General features: G+C 41.5%; 1 protein-coding gene across 5 annotated transcripts in view; it reads left to right on the plus strand.

Annotated features, from left to right (window-relative positions):
• Positions 1 to 25,535, plus strand: part of WWOX (WW domain containing oxidoreductase) — a 1,117,686-nt gene that overhangs the window by 308,374 nt on the left and 783,777 nt on the right. For all 5 annotated transcript variants that reach the window (XM_054533076.1, XM_054533075.2, XM_054533077.2 and 2 more), the window contains 1 exon segment: positions 21,887 to 22,072. In XM_054533076.1, coding sequence (XP_054389051.1) covers positions 21,887 to 22,072 — 186 coding nt within the window.

The following is a 25,535-nucleotide window of genomic DNA, read 5'->3' on the forward strand; positions in this document are numbered from 1 at the left end:
GCTATTCCCAGGGCCCAGAAAGTCCCAGAGGATGTCAGAGTACATTAATTTTTATCATAACATGGAATCTTTCAGGTCTGAATGGCAGCACACAGCTGTCAGGGGCTTCTGAACTCTATTACAGCTCCATATATCTCTAGGCAAAACAGAGGAAAGAGTCGTCATTGGCAAGGGAAATGTACAAAATGCATGAGATGTTTTATTGTTTGAGTGGCTTGACCATGTGCTTAAGCACATTCCCCAAACAATTTTTTTCTTATTGTTCATGTAAGTTCACCTTTGCCGCCACCTATTAAAGCCCCCTCCCTGCATTAAGACTGTATAAAGTGTATTTAAATAAACTCTCTTTGCATGATGTGAATGAAATCATCTGGTACTTAAAACTATTCTATAAATTTATTAAAAAATTAATGTTCCCTTCCCATGATTTTTCTGCAGAATTTATGCATCCATGATACTGCAGAAGTTCATAAATAATGGCTTGTAATGCTACTTTAGTATTGCTTTGTGCCTACAAAATATAATGTTAATTTGTAGCAATGCTAATGTGTTTTCAGGAGGGCTCGTTATTTGTTTATTGCCTTTATTTTCCCCACTTACCAAGTTAGTAAAATGCTTTGAGGGATGCATTTTATGTATTCAGGAAGCCCAGGTATTATTTTAATAGAAGCACTGTTGAAAAATACCAGTCATCCCACCTGTGCCAGGCCCTGGATGAGGCACTGCTTGGCATGGGGGCTCCCCAGATTCTCCCACAAGAAAAGCATAGTCAAAGGCAAAGTTTTCAGTTGTAAGAGTAAATGTGTTCTGCTTGGGCGTTGTCAGGTAATTTACTGCCAGCTCTAGCCCTTCATTCAAGTTTCCTGGATACTTTTGACTTCTTGGCCATGGATGTGTTTGAAGCCTGCATGGACCTTCACTTAATTACTCGCACTGCAGATCAGCCTAAGTGCATGAGCTCTGTGGACCACAGAGCAGAGTTTTCCAAAGTTCACCAAGACAAATACTGCATTATCTTAACATATATTCATTTCTTAATACTGAAAATCAGAAGAGCAACTCCACTTAGCAGAAGTCTTTTGCAAACGGCAAGGCGAGGCTAAGAAGTATAGATGAGTTGGTTTCCAGTGCAATTTTATAAACACAGATGGTCCTTAAATTAAGCAAATGGTACCTAAATGACTGTGTTGTGGATAATGTTAACAGAGGGAGGGACTCGGGGTTTTTTTAAAAAGTACTGATGGTATGCAGTGTTTCAAATAGATAACTGTGATCTTAATGTGATCAAAGATGCAGGGAGATTTCATCAGTGGTATCTTATTATTTTTTGGGGATTTCATAATTCAACAAAATTCTGTTGTATGCTTGGCATAATCCTAGGTGTGAGAGCACAGGGTGACTTCAGACACCACCTCTATCCTTCAGGGGTTTGGGGCCCGTTATTACGACTGAATCCATTTTGGGCGTGAGAAGCTGAGGGTCACAGAAGGAACCAATTCCCTCTTTAAATAACGCCACCCCAACCCTCCTCATCTGCTAACTCTTTCCCTTCTTCTATTTGTATGAATAATAGTCACTTTCTCTTGTGGAGTTTGCTAAATTCTACTTTGGCCTATCAAATTTCTTTCATATCACAACTGAATTTCCTTAGGACAAGACTATGATTCATTTGTCAGATGAACAAATGGGAATTTGCCAAGAGAGTCTCGGGTTAATTTACATCTTTTCCATCCAAGGGCGCTATGTTCAAGTGAGGCTAGTAGGTCACGAGTGTAGTTGAAGTTACTTTTTCTTACTTTCCCCACCAGCGCCCATCCTTACTGCACTTACAGTTGATTGTCCATTTTATTAAATGTCCCCAGGAAGCCAGAACACAGGGCAATAAAGTGCTGAATGCAAAGGGCAGGAGAAAAATGGAAACAACCAGAACTGTAACACCAAGGAATCAGACCTGCGTGTCAGATATCATGCCCATTGCACTAAGTGCCATTGGGGCACAATTATCAAATGGATGCGTTTTCCCTAGAAAATCATCTTGGAGAGCATGTAGATGTACTTCTATTTTACATTTCCCCCCATTTAGAATCAATGAGATTGAGATTTTGCTGCTGGGACTGCTGATGATGGAATGGGAAAATATTATCAAGGTAATGCACATGAGGCAAAAATTTAAGGAAATGACAAAAACAAAAGTATTTCCATTTTCTGTTCAGTGTATGTACTGATGTTCTGGAATTCACTATAAGAAGTTGCAAATGGTGCATGAAATGAAAAATTCCTGGTGGTCTCCAGGGGACGCAGCCAGTGCTGTTCTCCACTCTGGGTAATTGTTTTGGATTATTTTCTCTATTCCAACTGAAATAAAAAAAATTAATTAAATGTGGCTAAGTTATCTTGACAGCAGAATCCACTCCCAGTTAATTATTATTTTAATACTTGATGGTGTCTGTCAAATTCTGGACATGTGAAAGTCCTTTCAAATTTAGAGGCACGGCTAATGGTCATTGGCCACCCAAGCTGATACTGATTTTATGTGTGGATATTTCTCATTTTATTTGCTCTCTTTCCTTGAATATTTATTCAGGACATTCTCTACCAGAGATATTGAGTAAGGGCAACAGAAACAATACATAAGTATCTTATAAATGTGGAAGACAATGTATATGTGTTTTTTATCTCTCAATTATTGGTGGGTACCATATCCCCAAAGCAGAATGAGCATTTGAGAAAAAAGGAAATATCCTCTTTTAGGCACCATCTCTGTCAAGGCTGCTGCTGGGCTTTTTATATATTTTCTCTAATTCTTGTGGCTGTCAAACAAGGTGGGCATTATCATTCCCTTTACAGGGGACACAGCTGTGGCTCAGAGGGGTTTATTCACTTTCCTGAGGGCCACACACATAATGAGAGGCAGACACAGGTGACAAAGTGAGTTTTCCCTGTCACGCCATCTTATCTGTCACATACCTCTCTGACATGCTAGAATTGCACTAAACAAAAGAATTCTCTTATGAACGTATCATGCAAAAGATGTTCTTTAACTGGGGATCATGTTTCTCATCCTGTCAATAGAATGACTCACATTTTCTGAGGGTGTCTCACGTGAAAGTAAATCGCTCATGTTTGTCTGTTCTTTCTAAAAGATGCCCTTCGTATTGTGTATCTTGCAGCGTTGCTTTCTCAAACTTAAGCCAATTATGTCGTCATTTTTGCAAAATCACTGCATCAGTTTACTATTATTTAATGTTTATTGCTACAAATTTTAAGAAATGCTTTACAGGAGTATTTGTGAAGTTGATTTTACGAGTATGGTGATATAATTTCCATTATATTACAGCATATAAATATATATACATATATATATTTTTGAGATGGAGTCTTGCTCTGTCGCCAGGCTGGAGTGCAGTGGCGTGATCTCGGCTCACTGTAACCTCCGCCGCCCGGGTTCAAGCGATTCCCCTGCCTTAGCCTCCTGAGTAGCTGGGACTACAGGCATGTGCCACCACACTCAGCTAATTTTTTGTATTTTAGTAGAGACGGTTTCACCATGTTGGCGAGGATGGTCTCAGTCTCCTGACCTCGTGATCTGCCTGCCTTGGCCTCCCAAAGTGCTGGGATATAATTTTTTTTTTTTTTTTTTTTTTTTAAGAGATGGAGTGTCACTCTATTGCCCAGGCTGGAGTGTAGTGCCGCAATCTCGGCTCACTGCAACCTCCGCCTCCCCGATTCAAGTGATTCTCCTGCCTCAGCCTCCCGAGTAGCTGGGATTACAGTTGTGTGCCACCATGCCTGGTTAGTTTTTGTATTTTTAGTAGAGATGGGTTTCACTGTGTTGGCTAAGCTGGTCTCAAACTCCTGACCTCAAGTGATCTGCCTGCTTCAGCGTCCCACAGTGCTGGGATTACAGGCGTCAGCCACTGCGCCCGGCCGGATAGAAATAATTTTTGCAAACTCCTTGGATGCCACCTAAAATCATCTTGTTTTGCTAGTGGCACACTCTGCATTTTGGGCAGCTGTGGCCTTGGTGGATTGCTGAAGTAGATTTGACCTTACCTGGACTGAGGCAGCTGTTGAAGGGGATTGCTGTGTTCAGTGTATGCTGCCATCCATGATTTCATGAAACCAGCTCTAGCTATTTAAGCAGGGGTCAAACTTAGAACTCTACAGTATTTTTTTCCCTTTTCTGGGAGAAAAGACAGCTGAACACCAGCAAAGACTAAGAAGTTTCTTAGAAGACTGTGGGTCCTTAGGCCCTTTCTATTGAATTTCAGAGTATTTCCAAATAATATGAATTCTTGCAGCTTAGTTGAGAAATGCCCCAGATGGTGTGACATTCTGCTTCCAGGAGGGATTGGAAAGTATTTCCTTTTACATAACATTCCACTCAGCTTATTCCTTTGTTGTGTCTGAAATTGAATCCCCCAAAGCCACAATTATCTTAACATTCAGAAGAGTGTTTATTTAACCTGCAAAATCTTGCCTCATTTTTGGGGAGCATGTTAACAATTTCACTTACAAATCTTCTGTGTAACTCAACCCCATGGTGGCGGCTACTGCTGCTCCTAGACTCTTTAAAGCACCTTTCTCATCTCAGGTTTGAAATGATATGTCTCATTCTTGGGTTCCTTGAGTCCTAATGGGCTTGTCTTGTCTCCACAGCATAAATGACTGTTTCTTGATCAACTAGAACCACATCAACTTTTTCCCTCCAGCTTCAGTAATATATTGTGAAACATGGCTATTCAGTGTTCTGTAGACCAAATGCCATAAGGAAAATAGCATTGATTCAGATGTATCCATCCAGATACGTACAAAAGTTTTACTTGTTACCACATCTTGACTCTGGGCAAACACACACTTCCTATGGACATTGATTACTGTCTACTGTAGAGATAATATTTGCACATACAGATTATGGCACATGGTAGAAAGTATTAAGTAATGTAGGAATGGACATATCCCAAGCAGAATTGGAAGCCAAGTCCCCTGGCCCTGCTCAAGTTGGTATGACGGGTATATGGTGCCTTAATGGGTACTTAAAGTCCAGGTGAGAGTGGCAGGAGGCAGCCAAATGCCTAGGTAGATAGGAGCCGGTCCCTGTTGAAACCCCACTTCCAAGTTGAAGACAGTTTAAAGACTGAAAGCCAAGCTACAAGTTAAATCCTCGGACCAGATTGAGAACTTGTCTTCTTATTTGGTGCACTCTTCTGACTGATCCCTATTTACATATACCTGCCCTTCCCTAACTGGTTTCCTACACTGTCATGCCTACCTTTGAGTGTTGCCTTCCCTTTAACCTTCTGTGCATGCTCACGAAGTAATTAGCATGTACCTTCCATTCTGAGTTAATATAAGGCCCCAGACCCAGCCACACAGGGCAACTTCCCTGCCTTCAGGTAGGGGAACCACCCCCACCACGTTCCCTCTCCACTGAGAGTTTTCCTTTTAGTTAGTAAATTCGGCTGCACTCACTCTCCATTGTCTGCATGCCTAATTCTTCCTGATTGTGAGACAAGCACTTGGACCTAGCTGAGCTAAGGAGCAGAAAGACTGTATCACAGGGAACTTGCATAACAGCTCAATCTTCTGTCCTATGTAGCTATCTATTGGTAAGAAGTTGAAGGAACTTGTGTCATTTCATTGTGCCTGTCGTCTTGACCTTATAAAAGGTCTTGGGAAAGCATGCAAGAACTTTTGAAGAGGGGAGATACAGCTAATTTGCAGATGAAGAGCAAGGGAAGAATTCCTGGAGAAAGGAAGAGTCTCCTGAGTCGCCTTTGGGAGGTAGGGAGGGTTTGACATGTAGGCTGGGCATCTGGGACCGAGTGAGGGATTCTGTGAGCCCCATCTCAGTGGACCACTCAAGGAAGGTGGGTAAGAAGTGGGTATAAGTGTGTAAGCAGGGAACAGAAAGTACTGTGATTTAAACTATGTTAATTTTTCTACTGTACAGATAAGAGCCAGTTTGGAGATGGGCTGAAGCTCAAGCATCTTACCTCCCTCTGATTTCTTAATGCCACATTATAAGGCTGCTGCTTGTAGCTCTTGAGGTCACTCCAAAAACAGATCAGTGAGACCCTGTTGCTAAAGTCCCACTGGGTGTAGATTATTCACAGATATATACACAGTGGCTCATTCCAGGTAGGATGTGATCAGTGCTTTTAGAAATACAGAAAGCCCTATTGGTTTAAAAAAAATTTTTTTTTAGTGAATTGAGTTTTAAAGCTAGCACTGTATAATAAAAGGGCGAATTTCACTATGAATTATGACAAACACAGTCATAGAGCCACCATCATCACTGTCAAGATATAGAACAGTGCTATCACCCCCCAAATGTCCTCTGTGCCTTACTGTAGTCATACCTGCTCCTGACACCTAGCCCCTGGGAACCATCGATCTTTTTTCTGTCCCTAGTTGTTTGTCTTCTCTGGAATATTACATAAACAGAAATATTCTGCGTGTCACTTTTGGAGTTTGGATTCATTCACATAGCATAATGCATGCACTATTTGTCTGTTGCTGCTAAATTACCCCCAAGACTTAACGACTTAAAACAGCAAACGTATAGTATCTCACTCTATTAGTTTTCCATTGCTGTTGTAATAAATTACCACAAACTTATGTGCTTAAAACCCAAAGCTATTATCTGACAGCTCTGTAGGTTAAAGGTTTGTCATGGGTCTCACTGGGCTAAAATTAAGGTGTCGGTATGGCTCTGCTGCTTTCTAGAGACTCCAGGGAGAATATTTTTCCTTGCCTTTTCCAGCTTCTAAAGGTCACCCACATCTTCAAAACCAGCACTGTTGCATCTCTGACCTTAGTCCTGCAGTCCCATCTCCCTCTAGCCACAATCGGGAAAGGATCTCAGGACTGTTGTGATGACACTGTGCTTACCTAGATTATCTAGCAGGAGCTCCCTATCTCAAGGTGATAGAGTTTGCATGTTTTTCTCCTGCACATGCCATGTTGAAACATAATCCCTAGTGTTGGCAGTGGGTGTGCTGGGAGGTATTTGGATCATGGGGGTGGAACCCTCATGCATGATTTATGGCCATCCCCTTGGTGATAAGTGAGTTCACATGATATCTGGCACCTTCCTCCTTCTCTTGCTCTTGCCCTTGCCCTCACCCTCACTGTGTTAGCTGCCTGACTCCCCTTTTGCCTTCCGCCATGACTGTAAGCCTTCTGAGGCCTCACCGGAAGCCAAGCACATGCTTCTTGTATAGCCTGCAGAATTGGAGCCAATTATCTCTTTTCATTATAAATTATCCAGCCTCAGTTACTTCGTAATTGCAGTGTAAGAACAGCTTAACACACAAGGTCTTAACCTTGACCACGGTCTACAGCATGTCTTTTACCATGTCATATGTTCAGTGGCTGTGGGGGTTAGGATGTGGACTTCTTTGGGGGACTATTATTTTTCCCACTTATTATTTTTGTGACTCAGGAATTTAGGGACAGTTTGGCTGGTTCTTTCTGGCTCAGGGTCTTTCTTAGGCTGCAGTCAAGATGTCAGCTGGGGACTGGGAATGGTGGCTCTCTCCTGTTACCACAGCATTTTGGGAGGTCGAGGTGGGTGGACCATTTGAGGTCAGGAGTTTGAGACCAACCTGGCCAACATGGTGAAACGCCACACTAAAAGTACAAAAATTAGTTGGGCATGGTGGCACATGCATGTAATCCCAGTTACTTGGGAGGCTGAGGCAGGAGAATAGCTTCAAAACAGGAGGCGGAGGTTGTGGTGAGCTGAGATCACACCACTGTACTCCAGCCTGGGTAAAAGAGCAAGGCCCCATCTCATATTTAAAAAAAAAAAAAAAAAAAAAAAAGTTAGCTGGGGCCAAGGTCATCTCAAGGCTTGACTATGAAAGGACCTAACGTCATGCATGGCTGTTGGCAGAGGTCAGTTCCTCATGAGCATTAAACTGAAAGCTGTAATTCCTGACTGTTGACCAGAGGCCAACCTCAATTCCCTGCCATGTGGGCCTCTCCATGGGGTAGTTGATAACACAGCAGTTAGCTTCCATTGGATTGAGTAAGCAAGAGAGCAAGAATAGGAGTGATACAGAAGTCAGCATCTTTTTGTAAACCAATCTCAGAAGAATTGTCCATCATTTTTTCTACATTCTGTTGGTTAGAAGCAAATTGCTAGGTCTATCCCACCCTCGAGGTGAGGGGATTACACAAAAGTATGACTACCAGGAAGCAGGGAGCAGTGGGAGTCATTGTGACCCTGCCTAGGACAGTGCGTTTGAGATCCATATTATTCTATCCATTAGTAGTAGTTTGCTTCTTTTTCATGTTGAGTAATATGCCATTGTGTGTTTACATATTGCTAATGGATTTTAAAGAGGGCTAATCAAGGTGTTGATTAGAAGGAAAATTTCTTCAGTGAAATAATACTTGAGCAAAACCTTGAAGAACAATTAGGAATTTGACAGAGGGAATGGCACGAATAAAGACCCAGACCTAATCAAGTGAGGGGCGTACTCATCCATGGGGCAGTGGATGATTCAGCCTGCCTGGAGCTTAAGGAGAGAGGGGTGTAGTTGTGGCTGTTGCTCAGAAGGACCTGAATGTCAGGATGCGTTTATGTTTAATTTAGCAGACATTTAGGAACCATTAAAAGTTTTTGAGAATGGGTAGGTAAGATTAGAATAGTATTTTAGTCAGTTTAACTAGGCTTTAACCAGTATTCATAAAAAGTCAGGTGAGAGAATGTAGAGGTGAGAAGACCAGGTGTGGGCTATTGCAGTGACTACACCTAAAAGTAACAGAGCTAGAAACATGGAGTGACATGGAGTCGTTGTCTTAGGTTGGTGATACTAGCAGCTGAGCGTGGGATGGGGATTCTTGTTCATATGATCGATTAGGGGACTGTTCCCAGAAGAGAGCGGAGAGGGAAGCAGCTTTGGTTTCTGCTGGAAATCTGTTTCAGCCCGATTCCATTGGAAGCTCTGGAGAAGGAATTGTATCACCGAGTTGGTCTTCCTTGTCAACAGAGCATGTGTGTGGGGGTGATGACTTCCCAGATGTGAGGGTGCCCTCTGGCAATGGACAGTTATCTGGAGGAGTTCATACTCCAGAGGTAGCGCCTACCTCTGTGGAGATGTAGGGGACGGGACCATTTTTTAGGGGTTCCTAATGAGCCTAGAGATACTGACCTTGGCCAGTCACGGAGACTAAAGGAGAAGATGGGATAGCACATTGTTTTCCTAAGTGTTTGTAATCGGGTGACTGGTTTGCAAATATCAGCCATTACAGAAATAAAGGGTATCAGGAAGGGGAGGAGATGTGAGGAGAGATGAAGAGTTTAGATTTAGGCATGTTGACCCTGAATTTGTGGGAAAGTATCCAGGAAGATAAGACTGACAGGTGGGAATGAGATTCTGGAACTTGGAAAGAACACAGTGGATAGAGCTAAGGGTTTGAAGTCTTCATGGAATTTTTGTTTGGAGTCATGAATTTGGAAGAAAGTGCTGCAGGAAAGATTTTAGAGACGGAATCAAAAGAGATTGGTGATGGAACAATGGGCAAAAGAGGAAGGGTTGGAGGAGACAAAAAATGGAGTGGTAGTGGCATCGGGAGGTACAAGAGTGGACGGTATCACAGAAGCCAAGACAGGAAAGTGAGCCAGAAGTGAGGGAGGAGCAGGATCCTCTGCAACAGGGCAGTCTAGTCTTAGCAGAGAGGAGGTTGCTGGGTTTATTGATTGAGAAGCCACTCCTCTCCAGGCAGTTTCGAGAGGTTCTGGATGGTGATAGAATGGAATTCATTCAGCTGATGATGAGAAGTACATTTGGGGCAGGGAAGGAGACTGAACGGAGATGAATATTTCAAAACTATAGACCATAAATGGGAAGAGAGAGGCTAGTGCAACCTACCTAGGTCAAGTGAATGTCCTTTTTTCTCTTTCCAGCCCTTGTCTTTTTCACCCTGTTTGTTTTCTGCGTTTCTTTCCTTCTGTTCTGATTTTTCCTTACCTGATGGTCAGAAAGATCTGATTGAGCTGACGTGCAGCAAGAATGAGCCAGTGGAGAGGAAAATGTAACCGCATAATGGGTTCGCCTTTCCTGCTGGCTAGACAGAGCTGATTTATCAAGACAGGGGTACTGCAAATAGAGAAAGAGTTTAATCCACACAGAGCCAGCTGTATGGGAAACTGGAGTTTTATTACTCAAATCAGTCTCCCCGAGAATTCAGGGATCGGAGTCTTTAAGGAAAAATTTGGTGGATAGGGAGCCAGTGAGTGATCCCAGAGTGCTGATTGTCTCACGTGTCCGTTTGAAGAGACCGCCAAACAGGGTTTGTGTGAACAGCAAAGCTGTTTATTTCACCTGGGTGCAGGTGGGCTGAGTCCGAAAAAGGAGTCAGCAAAGGGTGATGGGGGATTATCATTAGTTCTTACAGGTTTTGGGATAGGTGGTAGAGTTAGGAGCAATGTTTTTCGGGCAGGGGGTGGATCTCACAAAGTATGTTCTCAAGGGTGGGGAGAATTACAAAGAACCTTCTTAAGGGTGGGGGAGATTACAAAGTACCTTGATCAGTTAGGGTGGGACAGAAATATCACAACGGTGGGATGTCATCAGTTAAGGCTATTTTCACTTCTTTTGTGGATCTTCAGTTGCTTCAGGCCATCTGGATGTATACATGCAGGTCACTGGGGATATGATGGCTTAGCTTGGGCTCAGAGGCCTGACACTGATTGGTTGGCTTGACGATGAAATCACAGGGAATTCAAGGTGCCCTCCTGTGCTGACTCAGTTCCTGGGTGGGGGCCACGGGACTGGTTGGCAGGTCTGCGTGGGGCCACCCTGTTGTCAGAAATGCAATAATCTGGCTGGTGCAATGGCATACCCCTGTAATCCCAGTACTTTGGGAGGCTGAGGTTGTCAGGCCTCTGAGCCCAAGCTGAGCCGTCCTAACCCCTGTGACCTGCACATATACATCCAGATGGCCTGAAGCAATTGAAAAACCACAAAAGAAGTGAAATAGCCAGTTCTTGCCTTATGTGATGACATTCCATCAGTGTGATTTGTTCCTGCCCCACCCTAACTGATCAGTTGATCTTGTGACATTCCTTCTCCTGGACAGTGAGTCTCAGGAGCTCCCCCACTGAGCACCTTGTGACCCCCACCCCTGCCTGCAAGAGAAAACCCCCTTTAACTGTAATTTTCCACTACCCACCCAAATCCTAATAAAACTGCCCTACCCCTATTTCCCTTTGCTGACCCCTTTTTCAAACTCAGTCTGCCTGCACCCAGGTGATTAAAAAGCTTTATTGCTCACACAAAGCCTGTTTGGTAGTCACTTCCCATGGACACATGTAACAGAGGTGGGCAGATCACTTGAGGTCAGGAGTTCAAGACCAGCCTGGCCAACGTGGTGAAACCCTGCATCTACTAAAAATACAAAAATTAGCTGGGCATGGTGGTGTGCACCTGTAATCCCAGCTACTCAGGAGGTTGAGGCATGAGAATCACTTAAACCCGGGAGGTGGAGATTGCAGTGAGCCAATTGCGCCACTGCACTGCAGCCTGCAATGCAGAGTGAAACTGTCTTAAAAAAAAAAATTTAAAAAAATGCAAAAATATGAAAAGATATCTCAAAAACCAATCTTAGGTTCTACAACAGTGATGTTATCTGCAGGAATAATTCAGAAAGTTTCAAATCTTGTGACCTCTGGAATAATGGCTGGTAATTATTTAAAACTGAAGCCTCTCTTATCCTAAAGTGGTAGCCTTTCATTCATTGTATAGGAACAGTTTAGTTTTGGGGGAAAGCTGTTATTTAAACTATAAACGAAATTTCTCCCAAAGTTAGTTTGGCCCATGCCCAGGAATGACCAAAGACAGCTAACCAGTTACCGGAAACGGGTCCCAATCCAGACCCCAAGAGAGAGTTCTTGGATCTTGGGCAAGAAAGAATTTGGGGTGAGTCCATAAAATAAAAGTAATTTTATTAAGAAAGTAAAGAAATAAAAGAATGGCTATTCCATAGGCAGAGCAGCAACTTTGGCTGTTGGACTAAGGATATTTACAGTTAATTATTGATTAGCTATAATATATTTTAATATTATATATAATTATAATACAATATTGTATATATAATATATATTATATGTAACTATAAACAGGGGTAGATTACTCATGAATTTTCAGGGAAAGGGGTAGGCAGTTCCCGGAAGTGAGGGTTCTTCCCCTTTTTAGACCCTATAGGGTAACTTCTTGATGTTGCCATGGCATGTGTACACTGTCATGGTGCTGGTGGGAGTGTCTCTCAGAATGCTAATGGATTCATATTAGTGTATAATGAGCAGTAAGGATGACCAAAGGTCGTTGCCGTATTTGTTTTGGTGGGTTTTGGCCGGCTTCTTTACTGCAACCTGTTTTATTAGCAAAGTCTTTATGACCTGTATCTTGTGCCGACCTCCTATGTTATCCCGTAACTTAGAATGCCTAACCTCCTGGGAATGCAGCCCAGTAGGTCTCAATCTTATCTTACCCAGCCCCTATTCAAAATGGAGTCACTCTGGTTTGAATGCTTCTGACAAACCTGTGAGACGAAGGACAAGATGGAGTCTGTTAGGTTAGATTTAATTTCCTCAGTTATTATTTCACACAGGGGGTTTCAGAAAGATAGAAAATGCTAGAAAGAGACGGGGTAGTCAGTGGTAGGGATCTTGAGGGGTTAAAAAAGGGAAGGAGCTGGTCCCTTTGCAGTAGGAAGTGCCACCAAAGTCCACTCTTGCCAGAAAGCCTGGCTCTGTCATGAGGAATCTTGGCCCATTGTCACTCTCATTGATGACAACCCCCGCCCCCACCACTACCACCTTAACTACTGAGGGGATGTCCTCTGGCCCAGAAGGAATGCATTGGCTCTAGTTGAAGGGGTTGCTGGTTTGTAAATACCATCCCCACAGTCAGCAGACACAGAGAATGCCATGGGGCCACTCATCAGAGAGGTGGAGGGGCTTTATCTGTGGGCAGATGAGAGCTATGGAGAACCTGCATGCTGCCCTCCATTGGAATCTCAGGCTCTAAACAAGGAGGACAACGTTTTCTGCCCTTAATCACCACTCACAGATGAGAATCCACCCAAGAAGAAAAAGAATAATCAGCCCCTTAAAATGCTGACTAGTAACATCAGTTTTTGGAAGGATACTATTTTTGTTTCCATTCTGTCTTTATAGTTTGAACTTTTCCTTTTGATAGTCTGTAAATATTCATCTCAGAGCCTTTTGAATTGCAATGGCTTTTAGTCAAAACAGAGCAAAATGTGCCATTTGAATAATGAAAACCTCATTAAAGTGAGGCAAAAGTAATTCTTTTCCTTTTGTACAAGCCAATTAAGTGTCTTTACAATGAAAACAAAGTCAAGCACTTTATAGTTTTCATATTCCATAAGCCTGTTTTTAATTAATAGAGGTGACAAGTTTTAGGTACAGGATACATATTTTGCCTCTGGTGTTGTGCAATTAACATTAATGAAGGGTATTAAAATTTGGTGAGAGAGGAAAGGGTTTTCCCAGGTCCTCTGTGGGTTCTTGCCTCCAGGCCTAAGTCTTTGGTAGCACGTTCCTTGGTTTGCTGAGGTTTGCATTTTCTTGAGAAAATGTACAGGCAAGAATAAAGGTAACTAGAAGAGACATTGTTGTTATTTAGAAGTATGAAGTTAAAATTCCCCATGTCCAGGCCTGTCTTAAAGTTAGGTAAACACTGCAGAAACGATCTTTGAGGAATTTAATGTTGTCTTGTGGATAAAAGTGAAGGATAAAGAGACAAAGGAAATAACAATTACCTAACCTGGCAGGCCAGCAAGATACTGGGGCTTTACTCCTCACAACCATGGGAGGAGTTTATTTAGTTTACAGGAGAGGACACAGGTTCACAGGGGCGAACTAACTGGCCATGAGTCAGATAAGGAGAATAACATGGCTGAGCTACAGTTTCTCTAAGAACTTGGCTCTGTCCATTCCAGGGAGATTATGTAAGACAGAAGGTATTGTGCAATAGCCTTGAAGTCAGGTGACCCTTTTTGTGTGTGTGTTTGCTTCTTTCTATTAGCTGTTTTTTCTTTTTGAGACAGGGTGTTGCTCTTCCTCAGTTGCCCAGGCTGGAGAGCAGTGGGGTGATTACAGCTCACTGCAGGCACAACCTCCCAGGTTCAAGAGGTCCTCCTACCTCAGCTTCCCAAGTAGCTGAGACTACAGGTGCATGCCACTGGCTATTTTTATTTTTTTCTTTTTAGTTTTGAGTTTTTAATTTTTTGTGGAGATGAGGTCTTGCTATGTTGTTCAGGTTGGTCTTGAACCCCTGAGCCCAAAAGATGCTCCTGTCTTGGTCTCCCAACGTGCTGAGATTGCAGGCATGAGCCACCATACCTGGCCTATGTTAGCTATTTCTGACACTTCATTTCTGTCTGTAAGTGGCAATCATAATATATGTCACCTAAGGTTCTTAAATACAAAAAGCTCTTAAAAAGTGCCTATCCCATAGTTAGTACTCAAAAAACAGCCCTGGAAAAGTGATCGAAATATTTCAGATACAACCTGAAAGGAGCTCAAATGTAAGTCTCTCTTCACTTTGCCCATCTTTCCCTCTTCCCCGCAAGGTTTTTAGCAACGGTACTGTCTTACTACAATATATGAATTATCCCTGCTACAAATTAGTAGATTCTGCTTTGATTTGAAGCAGAGTCTAAAGAGTGTTACAGGTAGGCTCGGTGCTTCAAAGCATTTGTGCCTATCTCTTCAGAGAGTAGCTGGGCTATTGAGGGACTGTGTATTGACAACTGTAGTGGGCACCATATGTGGAAAACAGGTGTTCTCAAATAACTACAGCTGACCCCAACCACACCATGACTTTTCAGGTTTTAGGTAAGGGATGGGTGGGAAAACAGATGAGGCAACAGAATGAATTATTCCTTAATGAGATCCAGATTACCCAGTGATAATAAGATTTGCATGACTACTTCAAACAACAACAGTGATTAAATAAGTTTTTCTAGTTAAAAAATTAATGAGTGCTTTCCAGCAAGCACTTAGAGAATTAATACCGGCCGGGAACAGTGGCTCACGCCTGTAATCCCAACACTTTGGGAGGCCGAGGTGGATGGATCACGAGGTCAGGAGGTCAAGACCATCCTGGCTACCACGGTGAAACCCCGTCTCTACTAAAAATACAAAAACAAGATTAGTGGTGCGTGGTGGCGGGCACCTGTAGGCCCAGCTACTTGGGAGGCTGAGGCAGGAGAATGGCATGAACCCGGGAGGCAGAGCTTGCAGTGAGCCGAGATTGCGCTACTGTACTCCAGCCTGGGCAGGCGACAGAGTGAGACTCCATCTCATAAAAAATAAATAAATAAATAAATAACAATTCTGCACAAACTCTTTTAAAAACACAGAAGAGGAGGAAACACTTTCCAACTGACTCTGTGAAGCCACTATTACTCTGACAACAGAACCAAAGATATCACAAGAAAAGGAAACTTTAGATCACTTTCACTTATGAATAGAGATGCAACAATTTTGTACAAAATGCTAGCAAGCCAAATGCAGCCACATACAAAAAGGATTGTACATTATGACTAAGTGGAATTTATCCAAGGAATTCAAGGTTGGTTTTATATTAAAAAATCAGTCAATATAATATACCATAATAGTAGAATAAAAGATCCTCTCAATACATACATAAAAACACGTTTTAAAAAGGTCCAGCACTCTTTCGTGATGAAAACTTTTAGTAAACTTGGAACAAAGTGGCACTTTCTCAACTCACTAAAGGGCATCTGCAAAAAACCCACAAATGACATCATACTTAATGCTGAAAGATTGAGTACCGTCCCCTTAAGATCAAGAAATAAGACAAGGATATTCATTCTCAGCACTTTAATTTAATATTCTACTAGAAATCCTAGCTGGGGCAATTGGGCAAAAAACAAAAAAGCAAAAGAATGAAAAAAAAGATCCAGATTGAAAAGAAGTAAAACTATCTTTATTTGCAAATGAAATCACTTTATCTGTAGAAAATCCTAGAAATGTACTTAAAAAATATTAAAACTAACAAGTTCAGCCAGGATAAAAGTAGGATAAAAGTTTAATATGCATAAGTCAATTGTATTTCTATATACTAGCAATGAAGGCATCCCATGTTCATGTATCAGAAGATTTAATATTGTATAGCTGACCAAACTCTCCAAATTATCTACAAATTTAGTGCAATCTCTATTAAAATTTCAGTTGACTTTTTTGCAGAAATTGAAAAGCTGATCCTACATTTTGTATATGAATGCAAAGGAACCTGAATAACCAAAACAAGCTTCAAAAAGAAGAGCATTGGAGGGCTTCCATTTCTCAATTCAAAACTTTCTATAAATCCTTAGTAATAAAGACAGTGTCATATTGGCATAAGAATAGATCTATAGATAATAAAATAGACTTGAGAGTCCAGAAATGAATCCATGTATGTTGTGAATTGATTTTCAGCAAGGATGCCAAGACAATTCAAACTAGTCTTTTCAACAATGATGCTGCAAAAGAATGAGGTTAGATCACACTTGCATAAACTACACAGAAAAAAATAGCAAAAAAAAAAAAAGGGTCAGAGACTTAAATGTAAGAGCTAAAACTATACAACTTTTAGAAGCAAACGTAGGAGTATATTTTTGTGATGTTGGCTTAGACAATGATTTCTTAGATACAACCCCGACAGCACAAGTGACAAAAGAAAAAGATATCCAGAATGATCCAGAATGAAAAGTTTGTGCTGCAAATGATACCGTCAAGAAAGTGTACAGATGACCTACAGAATGGGGGAAATACTTACAAATTAAATATCAAATAAGGGCTTTGTATCTAGAATAAATAACTTTTACAATTCAATAATAAAAACTCAGTTAAAAAATGAGCATAAAATCTAAATAGATATTCCTCCAAATATGATACACAAATTGCCAATGAATACATAAAAGATGTTCAACGTCATTAGTCATTAGGGAAATGCAAATGAAAGCCACAATGAGATTCCACTTCTTACTAGGATGGCTAAAATAAAAAAGTCAGATAACAAAATACTTACTAAGACATGGAGAGATGAAAGTTCAAATACAGTCCTGGTGGAAATGTAAAATTGTACGGCCACACTGGGAAACAGTTTGGCCATTCTTCGAAAAGTTAAACATTGAGTTACCATATGACCCAGCAATCCTACTCCTAGATGTATCCTTAAGAGAAATGAAAACATGCATTTCCATAGCATCTTACAAATGAATGTACATAGTAGTGATATTCCTAATAGCCAATAAATGGAAACAATCCAAATATCCACCATTGGTGAATGGATAAACAAAGCGTGGTATATTCATATAATGGAATATTATTTGCCCATTAAAAAGAAATGAATTACTGATATATGCTACAACATGGATGAACCCTGCAAACATCATGCCAAGGGACAGAAGTCAGTCACGAAAGACTACGTATTGTATGGCTCCATTTAGTATATACAATGTCCAGAATAGGTGAATCTATAGGACAGAAAGTACACTGATGGTGTTTTGGGGATAAGAGTGTAGGTAGGTAGAGGGTGGCTAGTGATTGCTAATGGTTTTTTTTGTTTTTGTTTTTTGAGTTAAAAAAGTGCTATAAAATTAGAATGTAGTTATGGTTGTACAACTATCTGAGTATACTAAAGCAGTTGTACAGTGTACATAGGTAGATTTTATGGTATGTGAATTATATTTCAGTAAAGTTCTTTAATTAGTTTATGCTTATTGTAGAAAAGTTGGAACATACCAAAAACCATAAACAGGAAATAGGAAATAAAGTAATCCTGACTGTATATCTGGAAATCTTTTGGTGGGGTATGGGGTATGAATCACACATATTAAATTTAATTTCCTGCTTTTTCAATTAAATTGAGAAAGTTTGGGAACCTCTGGCTTAATCATTATTTATCCACTCCTCTGTCGTTGGATGTTAGATTGCTTCTAGTTCATATGTAATTTTATAATTTTAGTTGACATGTCATCATGGATTCTTGGGCATAAACTTTTATACGAATTTTGAATATTAGGAAATAATCTTGGAAGCTATATTAGTTTTCTAAAGCTATTATAACAAATTACCACAGATTGAGTGCCTCAAAACAACAGAATTTTAGTCTCTTACAGTTTCAGAGACCAAACATCTGAAATCAAGTGGTCTGCAGCGTTGGCTCCTTCTGGAGGCTTGAAGGAGCTCCTGTTCCATGCCTTTCTCCTAGCTTCCCCTGACTGCCAGCCATCCTTGGAATTTCTTGGCTTTTATCTAAGTCGGTGTAATCTCTGCCTCTGTCTTTCCATCTCCTTCTCTGTGGGTGTTCCTTTTCCCCTTCTCTTTTGTAAGGATAGTCCTGTCATTGGATTTAAGGCCCACCTTAATCCAAGATGATCTCATTTTAAGATGTGGGACTTAATCACACTGGCAAAGACCCTTGTTCCAAATAAGGTCACACTGACAGATCCCTACCATTCAATTCGCTATGGAAGCAATGGGGTGGGAGGTACCATTCAACTCACAGATTCCTACCATTCAACCGACTATAAAGCAGTGGCGTATGAAAAGGATGGGAGGTAGCTGTGGGAATGGTCTGGCCCACGTGCAGGTAAAATGGGGAAGCATTTTGTATAGAATGGAAAAACAACAGTAAAGCTGACTAAAACTTGATCTGCTTTTTCCAATCATGTGCTGACAATTCTAAACATTATCAATGATAAAATACTTCTCCCTAGTGGTATTAACTGTGCCATTTCTGCTGCCCCTGCTACATACATGCTTTACTGCTTGGAAACAGGATTACATGGTGAAATAATGTGAATCTTTCAATTCTCATGATAGATGTTTTCAACTTAATATCCAGGGTGCAGGAATATATATTCCCACCAACTTTATACAAGATAATACAAATATAATAGTATGAATAAATATGCTAATTTGATAGGAAATATTTTAATATTTACTACTAGTGTAGTTGGACATGTTAAGTATTGCACTGGTTATTTGTAATCTGGCTTTATAAAATTTCTAATGACTGTTACTGTTAGACTCTTAAGAAGATATGTGTTTGTCGCATAGATTTGTAAGAACTTTATATAGTAAAAATATGGGGCCTCTATATGATTGCATATATTCGTCACTTTTGTTTCACTTTTTTAGAGAGCAGAATATTTTAATTTCTTTAAAGATTTTTATGTTTCCCTTTATTGCATGCCAATGTTTGTTTTTTAAAAACTTGTAACTCTTAGGCTGCGATGTGAAGACTGTCTTTCTTTTTTTCGATTTGGAAACAGAGTCTTGCTCTGATGCATGCAGTGGTATGATCATAGCTCAATGCAGCCTCGAACTCCTGGGCTCAAGTATTCCTCCTATCTCAGCCTCTCAAGTAGCTGGGACTACAGGCACACACCACCACACCTGGCTCACTTTCGGGTGGTTGTTGTTCAGATGGGGTCTTGCTGTGTTGCTCAGGCTGGTTTTGAATACTGGGCTCAAGTGATTATCCTGCCTTAGCCTCCCAAAGTGCTGGAATTTCAGAGGTGAGCCGCTGTGCCCAGCCTCCTATTTTTTTACATGTATATGTGTGTGTGTATATATATATATATTTTTTTTTTTCTTTGAGATGGAGTCTCTCTCTGTTGCCCAGGCTGGAGTGCAGAGGTGTGATCTTGGCTCACTACAACCTCTGCCTCCTGGGTTCAAACGATTCTCCTGCCTTAGCCTCCTGAGTAGCTGGGATTACAGGCGTGTGCCACCACGCTGGGCTAATTTTTGTATTTTTAGTAGAGACGGGGTCTCACCATGTTGGTCAGGCTGGTCTTGAACTTCTGACCTCATGATTTGCCTGCGTCAGCCTCCCAAAGTGCTGAGATTACAGGCGTGAGCCACTGAACCCACCCTTATTTTTATATATCTTTCATAACTTTTCTATCTCTGTCTTTCTCTTTCTCTGTTTCTGTGTGTGTCTGTGTCTGATAATAAAATACACTAAATTTTATTTTATAACATAAATGTTTTATAAGGTCAGTAGATTTGTTTATGATTTTAATGGCTGCATAGTATTCTATCATATGGATATATTCTAAATGTAATAATTCCTCAATGGTATATTTAGTTTACTTCTAATTTGCTGTTTTAGTTTGTCACAAACACTGTGGATAGCCTTGTATATATTTTGTTGTATAGTTCTATTGGTACAGTATGATTTTTCACAAGTATACAGTTACTTTCTTTCTTTCTTTTTTTTTTTTTGAGACGGAGTTTCACTCTTTTGCCCAGGCTGGAGTGCAGTGGCGCTATCTCGGCTCACTGCAAGCTCTGCTTCCCGGGTTCACGCCATTCTCCTGCCTCAGCCTCCCGAGTAGCTTGGACTACAGGCGCCCGCCACAGCGCCCAGCTAATTTTTTGTATTTTTAGTAGAGACGGGGTTGCACCGTGTTAGCCAGGATGGTCTCGATCTCCTGACCTCGTGATCCGCACGCCTTGGCCTCCCAAAGTGCTGGGATTACAGGCGTGAGCCACCGCGCCCGGCCACAATTACTTTCTGAGAATTTAGCTTTTTGATTCACGTGAAAGGCTTACTTGTATTGTTAACAATTTTATTATGTTTGTGAGGCCTAGGCAGGAGGATTGCTTGAGACCAGGAACTCAAGACCACCTTGTGCAACATAGGGGGAGCCCATCTCTACAAAAATAAAAAATAAGAAATAAAATAGCCATGCATGGTGGTGTGCCCCTGTAGTCCCAGTTACTTGGGAGGTAAGGTGGAAGGATCGTCTGAGCCTAGGAGTTTGAGACTGCAGTGAGTTATGACCACACCACTGCACTCCAGCCTGGACGACAGAGTAAGATCTTTTCAAAAAAAAAAAAAAAAAAAAAAAATATATATATATATATATATATATATATACACACATACACAAAATAAGGGAGAATATTATGACAGGCTTCTACTTACATATCTTTAGGCTTCTTTATATAAAGTGTTCATTTAATCTGATCTCCACAAGAAATTCTGTATCCTTAAACAACATGTGCCCTTCTCTTTAGACAGAGCGTTTACCCCCTTGCTGTGTTTGATTAGCACCTAGCAAGTGCTGGGTCCTGTGTCAGTTGTTTTGTTTTTTCTTTTTCTTTGGTTTTTTCTTTTCTTTTCTTTTTTTTTTTTTGGAGATAGAGTCTTGCTCTGTCGGTCAGGCTGGAGTGCAGTGGCATGATCTCGGCTCACTGCAACCTCTGCCTCCCGGGTTCAACTGATTCTCTGGCCTTAGCCTCCTGAGTAATTGGGATTACAGACATACACCACAACACCTGGCTAATTTTTTTGTGTGTTTTGATAGAGATGGGGTTTCACCATGTTGGTCAGGCTGGTCTCAAACTCCTGACATCAGATGATCCACCTGCCTCGGCCTCCCGAAGTGGTGGGATTACAGGCGTGAGTCCCCACACTTGGCCCTGTGGCAGCCTTTTTAACAGCATAATTTCTCCTTTATCACTCGTAACTATTTTAAGGGCTCTTTGGATTTACAGACAAAGTGAGACTTGGATGAATTAAGAAAGACAGAATTAATCAGGTGGTTGAACCTGAGTTCCAACTAGGGTGACAACTCTTCCTGGATTGCCTGCCACTGTCCTGATTTTCACACTGAAAGTTCTGTATCCTAATAAACCTCTCATCCTCAGCAACGGAGGACAGTTGCCCACTCAAAGCCTTGTGAATTCTAGGGTATCCTATTTCCAAATGGTGGGAATCTAGAAGACGGAGAAAGAATTTCTCATTCCTGAAGGAGCATTGATTATCCTTGGTTGTAGTGTTTATGTCCACATCACGTGGAATATTTTATTTTTCAGGCCTCTTCATGTGCTTGTGTGCAACGCAGCAACTTTTGCTCTACCCTGGAGTCTCACCAAAGACGGCCTGGAGACCACCTTTCAAGTGAATCATCTGGGGCACTTCTACCTTGTCCAGCTCCTCCAGGATGTTTTGTGCCACTCAGCTCCTGCCCGTGTCATTGTGGTCTCCTCAGAGTCCCATCGGTGGGTTTGAATTGCATATTTGTTCACTTATCCCCTTTCTCATACCAGCTAATATTCCCCCAAAGCTCTCATTCTGAAAGTAATTTTCATTAGTCGTACTTGAGACATGTGGGTGGACTCAGCTTGGCTCACTTGATTTTTCCAGGTCTTTTTTGTTTGCCTATGATTGTGGGGGACTGTTTAGAAGGACTGTCTAGAGCAACGAAGACTGTTTTTACGACTATACTTCAAGCTCCTCATTGATTTTGCTTAGAGATGGAATAATAATTGATGAAATCTGAATGGCATGACCTTTATTGATTTGTAATTCAACAACTTCAACATCTTACCAAGAAGAATGTGCAGTTATTCTAGCAGGAGAAACAATGCAATTAAAGCCTGCGAGATGAAATCCAATTGTTTTATAATGAGAAATTAGGGAATTCGATGCAGACATTAGCTGTGTAATTGTGGAAAGGGAAGAATTGTAGTTAGAGCATATTAGAAATCTGGCCATGCCTCTTTTGGTTAAAATTTCAATTAAAACATCAGATGGCACTTTTTTCCTATTGCCATTAGGAGAATATTCAATTGACTGAAAAAGACATTTGAAAATTTCATCGTATTTTCAGCATATTTGTTTCTAGAGTTGGATAAACAACTATTTGTCTAGAGAGAAATACTCCGAAAAGACAAAGGCCTTGCTGGGTGAGGCTGGATTTAATACGTGTTAGGGAGATTTCTCTTTCATATTTACTTGGTGTGTGTTTGGTAGGGGGAGGTTACACTCTTAGCAGAGTAGCTAGAAAAAAAAATAACGTGCAAGGGGCCTATTTTTTCCTCCTTCTTCTCCGTCTTAAGTCCTGAAATGTTTTAGTGACCCAGAATGAAGCTTATTTTTTTAATCATACTTCCATAAAATGTAACCCCTGGGACTTGGAAGAGAGAGACCAGCCAAGGGTTAGCTTGAACCCTTTATCACTCCCAAACACAGGGGCTTATAGTATAAGTGACACACTGCAGATAGATTTACTTTTGCCATTTTAAATTTATGATGGTTGGAATGAAAGGTAAATGCCAGTAATAATCCTCCCCCGTGTTAAAAGACATGAAACATCTAGTAATTAGGTGGTAACAAAATCTGGACAGCCTTATCTTTGCAAATCACACCAGGTTTGTGAAGGAAAGTGGAGTGGCCCTGTTAAGGGGCGAGGGAGGCTACTGTGGGGGCAGGCAGCAGAGAGAGCTCCAGAAATAAATCTTCCAGCCCCAGTCATCCACCAGATGTGGAGGGCACCACGGGATATGTTTAAATGAGCTGGTATTTAATGGGAGATTATGTCGAATTGTCAGCTGCTCACTCTCCTTGTAAATCTGTATCTCAAATGGTATTTCTTGTGACGTCTTTGTTCTTTCCTTAACTACGGTGTAATTCATGCCTACTTCAGAGATCTGAATCTTAGCATCATTTAAAAGATTAGTTTGAAAGGAAAGGGACTTGGGCTCTTGAATTAGACGTATGTTAGTTTATAGGGAGGCCTTCTTGAAAAGTGTTGTCAGGCTCGCTCCTGTCTGATGGCTGGTGCTGGTTTTATGCTTTCCAATTCTTTGCACATCGTTATAATTATTATTGTTATTATTATTATTTGAGATGGAGTCTTGCTCTGTCGCCAGGCTGCAGGGCAGTGGCGGGATCCCGGCTCACCACAACCTCAGACTCCCAGGTTTAAGCGATTCTCCTGCCTCAGCCTCCCAAGTAGCTGGGACCACAGGTGCCTACCACCACGCCCGGCTAATATTTGTGTTTTTAGTAGAGATGGGGCTTTCACCATGTTGGCCAGGATGGTCTCGATCTCTTGACCCTGTGATCCGCCTGCCTTGGCTTCCCAAAGTGCTGTGATTACAGGCGTGAGCCACCACGCCCATCCTCTTTGCACATTATTTAAGGGTGTTTTAACAAAATGGCAATTTCGCCAGGCTGGCTTGTGTATTACCTTTGGATGGCATCCCGTGTCTCCCATGACTGAGCGTGGTGACTTGGTGCATAGGCGGTATGTAAAGACACTTGCTCACTACCCAAGAACTCAGGGCCCTAAACCATGCTGTAAAATGCAAGTGCTGATATCTAATTACCTCCATCAACCTTGGCAGAATCTCTTCGTTGGAGTCAAGACCCCCTGTTAGGGGAAAAAATAAAGTCCTATGTTTGCAGAAAATATTATACTAGATTGCCCCAAGGCAAAATATTTATTAGCCTTCCTTTGTCTTCACTGTGTTTTAGTTACTTATCTGGAATCTGAGCAACTGAATTCAGCTTCTGCATACCTAAAATACATCATAGTGAAATGAGAAGTTGACTTCCTTACCGTGAAAAAATTTCGGATAACAATTAAAGTAGAATGAAAAGAGCAGAGTGCTGGTTGAACAACCCTCAGTGGCTGCAGCTGCATGGAGTGCCAAATTGCTCTACCCCACCCCACACATGAAATCACACAATCACACACACACACACACACACACACACACACACACACACACACGGAGTTTCTCAGCTTCTGTGTAGATAGAATCCAGCCTAATTATTTTAGGCGGGACTTTTTAAAATCCTCAATAAAATTGGGCTTGGTAGCACATGCCTGTAATCCCATCTAGTAAGAGGCTGAGGTGGGAGGATGGCTTGAGCCCAGGAGTTTGAGGTTGCAGTAAGCTTTGATTCTGCCACTACATTCCAGCCTGGGTGACTGAGTGAGACCCCATCTCTAAAATAAAAATTAAAAATTATTAATTAAAAAAATGCAGTATAGGCCAGGCACAGTGGCTCACGCCTGTAATCTCAGCACTCAGGAGTTTGAGATCAGCCTGGCCAGCATGGCGAAACCCCATCTCTACTAAAAATACAAAAATTAGCCAGGTATGGTGGTGCACACCTATAATGCCAGCTATTTGGGAGGCTGAGGCAGGAGAATTGCTTGAACCTGGGAGATGGAGATTGCAGTGAGTGGAGATTGCACCAGTGCACTCCAGCCTGGGTGACAGAGCAAGACCCTGTCTCAGAAAACACAAAAATCCAAAAAGCAAAACCCCCACAGTATATATAGAAATGAAAGATTCGGGGCGGGGGGGTTCCCCTACAAAGCAAGTGTTACTGTCCGCAGAGCAAATGTCAATATTTTAATGTACTAGTAAGGGAAAATTCTATTAAGATGTAATTGTTTGGCTTTGTCAGTTTGTCAACTTGAAAATAGAGTCAGCAGCATCTGAAGAGTTGTTTTACTGCTTCTGGAGCTGAGAGGTGAACATAGTCGTTTTTCAGGAAGCCTTTTTTGGCTCAGAGAGATCAGAAGCTGGCCCACCCTTGCCACTTCCTGGAGGACTGTCAGTGCTAGCTAGTGAGACTGTAGAAGTGGAATATCTGCCCAGGAGACAGTGGGGAAGGAAATCAGGGGTCAACCTTATAGCGAAGGGCTGTTTGCAGAGAGAGTGC

Source organism: Pongo abelii, chromosome 18, assembly GCF_028885655.2.
Source record: "Pongo abelii isolate AG06213 chromosome 18, NHGRI_mPonAbe1-v2.0_pri, whole genome shotgun sequence".
Lineage (NCBI taxonomy): Eukaryota > Metazoa > Chordata > Mammalia > Primates > Hominidae > Pongo > Pongo abelii.